Below are 6,494 nucleotides of genomic sequence, written 5' to 3'. Positions count from 1 at the left end.
TATGGATCTCTCCAACCTTAACCTTAAAAATGCAAATATGGCCCAGCTCGGCATGCATACATCATAAATAGGTCTTCACATAGTCAAAAGTGCAAGGGCACACAAACTTAATTCAGTGTCAATTTTTAATTGCATCTGAAGTGTGCCTCAGCCATTTTAACAAGCAGACAAACTTCTGTCGATGCGGGCTAAGCATCAGACATAAAAACATGGCAGAGAAAACGACAAACAGTGTTACAATATTTTCAGAAGTAAATTTCATCATAATTGATAACTGCAGTGCTTACATATTCAAGACTTTAATTTACAACAATATACTGCATGTGGTCCTTTGTTAACCTATCGCTACACAAAATTCATTCTAGTAACATACAAAGGGAATCACTACAGATAGAATCTGCTGCTACAGGAAAAATGGTGTAATCTGGTTAAACTGGAATGATTTAAGTAAAGACAGAACATGGATGGCTTAATACATCATACTCTGTGGGGAAACATGATAATGACTTCTAAATAGCCATTTCAATCTCCAAGCGTTTTGGCCATAATATAGCACATGTCAAAATAGGCGTAGGGTTAACCAAATAAATTCTTTACTCAATATTACTATTAAACTCATTTTTCCGGACAATGCGTGTCATCCTCCTCCGAGGTGTTTGTCTTTGCCTCTGTGTTGTCCTCATTCTGTGTTTGGTTTTGTTCAACTACTTCCTTACTCTGAGATGGCCTCAGAAGATACTCCAGCTCTTCTGCACTGATGGCCACCTTCTCAGGAATCAGCCACCGCTTGAAGTGTTCAAGAGCACTGGGACACACAAAGTTATAAAGATGAGGAAGGGTCAATTTCAAGTTATTTACTATGTTTAATCAGCAAAAAGCACATAAAGTCTGTTATCATCAACATGACGATTGCCAGGCCTCATCCGTAATTCCTTGCAGGTGTCTCCCCAATTAAAACTGATAAGGAGGGTGGGGTCGCCTAGATGGATGATCCATGTCTGCCTCCAGATTCCACTGCTCTGGAGCTTCTTGGCTCCCTCCTGCTGCCTGTGACTGTTTAATTTATAATTTGTTAAATATAATAAACTATTGTTATGTTTGAATCATCACTAAAAGATTACCCTAGGCCATCACATCAGGTTGAAGCATACTCCAGTGCTTTATCTGTGGTATGACAGTGGAGAAATGGCGCTCTCCCTACAAAACGTGAAGGTAGTATGTGTGGATTCTTCTTGCAGGATACAGCAGGTGAGTGTGTAACAATACAGTCCATCCTACCTCTCATCCATGTCACCACCTTGGAAGAGCTCTGAGGTCTGAGCGTCATGAAGAAATCGATCCCAACATTCTTTCTTAGCTTGAGACAAAGAGCGCAACATGTCCCTGGAGGTCACATCACTGGTTTGACCCTTAAGTTTCTTCAGGCGGTTCTCTGCACCAAAATAGAGGAAAGAAAAATACAATCTCCATTCCATCTTAAATCACAGCCTTGAAATATTTTAATGGAGAAATCAGTAACTTCTAACTTGGACAAAGAAGTGTACAAACGAGTGCAATCTTTCAAATATGAAATATTGTCTCTGTACAATGCTTTATTACCAAAATTAATTTGGCTATTTTGCCATCTTTACAACTTGTACGTAGGGTTGTTTCCATCAGTTTCTCATTAGTCTATGTTTATAGGTTTATTTTCAGTATTGATTAATCTGAAAACTATTTTCAAAAATCAAAGCAAAATAAGGAAATGTGCAGATTTTTCAATGGAAAACAAATGCACAAATAGATTTTTTCTCAATCAATTCGCTAAACTCTTAAAATAAGAATAACTCAGCTATTAGAAGAAAAAAAATCAGCTGGAAAAAAAAATCATAAGAAGGTGTTACGTTTTGTAAAACTATTTGTCAAATGCTGGAATAATTCTTAGTTCTAATTTTTGTATCTGCATGTTATAGTAAAGTTTTACCATCTTGACTGAAATCAAGACCACTTTTGCCGCCATAAAAAATGTATTATATCAAATAGCAAAATTATCTTGAAAGTAAAACCTTTTAGTCATATTTAACTGGTATGATTAATGTTTTCAGTTGTACGTCTATCTGTAAGTGTCCACAGTGTCTTGAGGATCTATTTTAAAACAATTAATGCAATATTCTTCAGTTTACACTGTATTATTTGTGAATGATTAGTACATGCAACCCTCACATCGCGGCAATAAATCATGGTACACTGATGACGATTAAAATAAAAAAACAACCAACACACCTTGATGCTGAGGGATGCATGAAGCACCAGTGATCAGGTGGATGGAGGACAGGATGGACTATATGGTAAATCAGCCTACAGTCAGAAAAGGTGCTGAAAGATGCAGGTAGGACGGCTGTACCTAAACTGGCTATGTAGACCTCAGAGTCCTCCATGGGTTCCCATCTGGCGCCAGAACAACTCGTGTTCGTCCCATTCGAGTGTCCATTAACGTGGACTCCGACCGGAGCTGCTGGCTGGAACGAGTCCGTGAATTCGGTGTCATTCTCCGGGACTGCTTCCTCCGTCACCTCCGGCAGACTGGAGCAGATCTCGGACCACAACTCCCCGCTGGACCGGGCCTCCTGACCCTCGAAGTCGTCAACCATTATGGTGAATTGAGCAGCTGTGGTAGAACTGACATTAACAACCGGGTTCTAAACCAACAAGGCCTCAAGCACGATCTGTTTCTCTTGTGATATTAAAAACAAGGAAACTACGCAGAAGATTTTAATTAAGATACGCAAGTCCCAATTTCATTAACGTACTTGGAACTAAACTTCTGGCTAACTTCACTGTACTGTCTTTTGATAAGCATTTCAAATGTTCTTTCAACCGTTTGCCATCATGTACCAGAAAAAAAATCTCTTACCTTTATGAAAATAACAATATTATGAAGTTTTTTTTTCATCTGATGTGTTGAAAAACAGCCACGCTTGCTAGCTGTGTCCCTGGCATTAAATAGCAGCAGCCCACTTCCTTATTTAGGGTAATCTGATTGGTCACTTTGACCGCCCATCAAGCTTTCTCGAACTCTGATTGTATGTTTTCTGGGCCGTGTCTATTGAGAGCTTGCATCCTATTGGTCAGTGGTTGTGGGTAGATGAGGGAGAGACAGGAAGTCTACCTCAGCTGGAAGGAGGAATACAGTAGTGGCAAACAAGGTAAAACTATGCTGACCTACTTTGACTATTTAATATTCCACCTTATTTTTATTCCACTATAACCGTTGCATGTGATGAGCACGTCATGGCAAGTGTCCGTTATCTGTTTGTAATATGTGCTTTACTTGTAATTATTATAAACTATGTGAATGAGTTATGACGCTAAATTGGCTAGCTGGCGAACAGTTAAGTTTGTGAGTTAAAATGTGAAAATGCAAACAATGTATGCCCACTGGTGTGTGTTTGCTTTGAAGTCAATGCTTTGCTTTGACGTGAATGCTTTGCTTTGAAGTGGGTGTGCAGGGAGATCCTTTGTGTGAGATGCTCGCAGCGTTCCGCCTGGCAGTAGTCGCAGTGCCTATGGGTGTGCTGCTGTCACGGACCATGGCGTGGATGTCAAGCGGCAAAACACAAACAGAGCTCATCAACCGGCTGAGGGGTACTGAGATGGTGTCACTGATTTCAGCTTTGACCTTTGAACCTTTTTAGTCAAGCCCTCATGGCTTCCACAGTAAATATGTTTTGACAGCTGGTGCTTTTATACTACAAATACATTTGAGTAATGATACTGTCTGGTAATCTCTTGATCGGCATAGAAGACATACTGTATTTATGCATTATGAATTACAGTCAGAAAACATTGAGTATTATTTTACAGAATTAAATTAAAAGAAAAATTTTATATTGTACCCATTTGATAATATTTAAATGCTTTCTGAATTGCAAATCCTGTAAACTGTGTATAAAAACACAAATGGATATTGTAGCATGAAATTTTAAAATCTTTAAAAAATAGCTCTTTGACGTGATTATTATAGAGGTCATCCTGTATACATGTTGCTGTTCAGTGCAGGGCTATTGCTTTTTCATCTCTCCTCCAGATCATGGGGTGATTCGCAGTGACCGAGTGTTTGATGCCATGCTGGCAACAGACAGAGGCCTCTACTCCAAAGACTATCCTTATGCAGACTCTCCTCAGTCCATAGGTATTCATTCCAGTCACTCATTCAAGACACATATACACATTTCTGTATTTGACTTAACGTTTTCTCATCTCAGGCTACAGGGCAACCATCAGTGCACCACATATGGTTAGTAAAAAACACTGAACTGTCTTTGAGATGAGAGCAAATATCCTCAAACTATTACTCCCTATGTATATCCATATTACTTTGACAGCATGCACATGCTTTGGAGCTTTTAAGTGACAAACTCATCGAAGGAGCATCAGCACTTGATGTTGGTTCAGGAAGTGGATATCTCACTGCGTGCTTTGCAAGGGTGGCAAGTTCTACCGTCTCCATCAGACAAATATTTGCTGACTTGCTATTTTTCACCAAACTTGGCAAAAATTCCCTAAAACTGAAAGCAATAGCTGTATTTTTCTGTTTGTAGATGGGACCCAGTGGCAGAGTGGTTGGTATTGAACATATCAATGCACTGGTTCAGACGTCAATAAAAAATGTACAAGCTGATGACCCAGAACTGCTGACCTCTGGACGTATCAGACTTGTAGGTGAGTCTGGTGACGCGCAAGTCATGCCTCCTGACAATTTTTGTTGAAACTGCAGGGCTACAAAAGGCTATCAAAGTCACACTTACATCTGTCCACAGTGGGAGATGGGAGGCTTGGTTTTCCAGAGGGAGCACCTTATGATGCCATTCATGTTGGTGCAGCTGCAGCGACCGTTCCTAAAGCTGTAAGGATACTCACAATTCAGGAGTGATATGAAAGTAGGATAGAATATGACAGATCCTGTGCATAGTAAATGTGTGTTATATCGACAGAAATTGAATGAATCTTAAATTTCTTACATTTTTGTGAAGCACAGTAAATTATGAAACATCTGATGTACTGAGAACAGAAGCGTCACCACATTGTACGACAGAGTTGACTTATTAACCGGAATATCACCTCCTCTCTGGTTTATGCCTTCTTCCTATTAAAAGCTTTTAGAGCAGCTGAAACCTGGTGGGCGGTTGATTCTTCCTGTGGGCCCTGAGGGTGGCAGTCAGGTGCTGGAACAGTATGATCGGCAGAGTGATGGCACCTTTCTCAAGAAAGCTGTGATGGGAGTGATGTATGTCCCCTTGACTGACAAGAGGCATCAATGGCCTGGGTAAATGGATTTACCAATTTTAAATGGAAACAATTGAAGGAAAACCAGACACACACACACACACACCTTCAGGACTTTTTATGCAGTCATAAGTCACCTCCATGTGTATCTTGTATCTTTTTCCTGATTATATCCATGCTATTGTCTCTCCTCAGAGGTGAGCTCTGACTGCCCTGTGATTGCCCCTGCAGGAGGTGGTGCTGCTGTGTTTCCGGCAGCCCTTAGCACTCCTCTCGGTTCAACTGACGCCCCAGAATAAACTGGTACCTTCCCTGTTGGGCTATCACTTGGCAACAAACAAGGATGTTCTCTTTCTCACTGTTTGCCAAACCACACTGTCTTCCAAGAGGACTTAACATTGAGTGCATGAATGAGTAATCACCCCTGGACTGACAACCTAACTACCAAAATTATTGTAGTCGGTGTCTGATTTATAAAATTAGTTATGAGTGAGTTAGTTGGTGCATTGTGTGTGTTTTTTATGTTTGTGAAAAAAAATTTTTTAATGAGGAATTTATGAATGCAGCATGTAAAGTACAAGCCAAGGGATTTCATTGAAATGTCAGAATATATATGATATAAATGTACATTTTGTGGTAACATCTTACTGGTTTCATAGACTGTATGAATATATCCTGTTAATATGGGAGGGATTTTGCCAAATTTTGATTTAGGCACTTATTTTTTTTAAAAAAACAACACAAATATTAATTTATGTGCCCAGTTACAAGATTTATTAATAAAAGCCACTAAACAAACTGTTGGGAATTTCCATTTAACAATTTTTTTTATTTCTGTAACTGAATTGAATAGTGATGCATAGCGGGGAGGCATGATGAAGGAATGTAATATTTCAAATAGAAGTACTGTGAATAATAATATAATCATTTTCTATACATAATCAAATATTTAAATACAAGCCTTCAAAATTGAGCAATTTGAAATAAACTGTGTATCCCATGAGAAACGATAAGCAAGCAGGAAAAAAGTAATACTGCTAAATGTATAGCATCTGTTTTAACACTGGCTACTGACGAGTGCTGATGTAAATTACAATCAATCCTAACAGTACACCGAGTGAACAGATGGTGGCGCTATCGCAGCAGCAGGGGGTGCTTTCCCCAAATAACGGTTCAATGAAGAAGGAACAGCTCGCTAGGACGTCTGAACTACACGTTTGCGTGTAAAG

At 39.5% G+C, this 6,494-nt stretch overlaps 2 protein-coding genes across 3 annotated transcripts; one reads left to right on the top strand and one right to left on the bottom strand.

The window, feature by feature from the left end:
- Window positions 1-111: 111 nt before the first annotated feature.
- ccdc32 (coiled-coil domain containing 32) lies at window positions 112-3,004 on the bottom strand. The gene is made up of 4 exons (XM_068338262.1): window positions 2,894-3,004; window positions 2,384-2,647; window positions 1,279-1,432; window positions 112-805 (listed from the first exon to the last, which is right to left on the bottom strand). The coding sequence occupies exons 2-4, from the start codon at window positions 2,628-2,630 to the stop codon at window positions 616-618; spliced, it is 591 nt and encodes a 196-aa protein (XP_068194363.1). The 5' UTR covers window positions 2,631-2,647; window positions 2,894-3,004; the 3' UTR covers window positions 112-615.
- A 113-nt stretch (window positions 3,005-3,117) lies between these two features.
- On the top strand, window positions 3,118-6,068 carry pcmtl (l-isoaspartyl protein carboxyl methyltransferase, like). Of its 2 annotated transcripts, none has more exons than XM_068338260.1 (9): window positions 3,118-3,185; window positions 3,478-3,624; window positions 4,067-4,171; window positions 4,245-4,276; window positions 4,365-4,469; window positions 4,581-4,701; window positions 4,800-4,885; window positions 5,136-5,305; window positions 5,461-6,068. In XM_068338260.1, the coding sequence occupies exons 1-9, from the start codon at window positions 3,125-3,127 to the stop codon at window positions 5,471-5,473; spliced, it is 840 nt and encodes a 279-aa protein (XP_068194361.1). In that variant the 5' UTR covers window positions 3,118-3,124; the 3' UTR covers window positions 5,474-6,068. The 2 variants fall into 2 exon arrangements, with proteins under 2 accessions (XP_068194361.1, XP_068194362.1); XM_068338261.1 differs by lacking the exon at window positions 3,118-3,185 and adding an exon at window positions 3,189-3,273.
- Window positions 6,069-6,494: the final 426 nt, after the last annotated feature.

Source organism: Antennarius striatus, chromosome 17 (assembly GCF_040054535.1).
Source record: "Antennarius striatus isolate MH-2024 chromosome 17, ASM4005453v1, whole genome shotgun sequence".
In the NCBI taxonomy this organism is placed as follows: Eukaryota; Metazoa; Chordata; class Actinopteri; order Lophiiformes; family Antennariidae; genus Antennarius; species Antennarius striatus.
Note: the sequence above shows the minus strand (reverse complement) of the source record. Positions and strands in the feature narration are given on the sequence as shown.

Coding starts and splice junctions, on each gene's coding strand:
- ccdc32 (XM_068338262.1), bottom strand. CDS start 2,630: ATGGTTGACGACTTCGAGGGTCAGGAGGCCCGGTCCAGCGGGGAGTTG. Junction 1,433..2,383: donor GGTCTACATAGCCAGTTTAG/GTACAGCCGTCC, acceptor ATTTTGGTGCAG/AGAACCGCCTGAAGAAACTT. Junction 806..1,278: donor GGTGGTGACATGGATGAGAG/GTAGGATGGACT, acceptor TGTGTGTCCCAG/TGCTCTTGAACACTTCAAGC.
- pcmtl (XM_068338260.1), top strand. CDS start 3,125: ATGAGGGAGAGACAGGAAGTCTACCTCAGCTGGAAGGAGGAATACAGT. Junction 4,277..4,364: donor CCATCAGTGCACCACATATG/GTTAGTAAAAAA, acceptor TTACTTTGACAG/CATGCACATGCTTTGGAGCT. Junction 4,702..4,799: donor TGGACGTATCAGACTTGTAG/GTGAGTCTGGTG, acceptor ATCTGTCCACAG/TGGGAGATGGGAGGCTTGGT.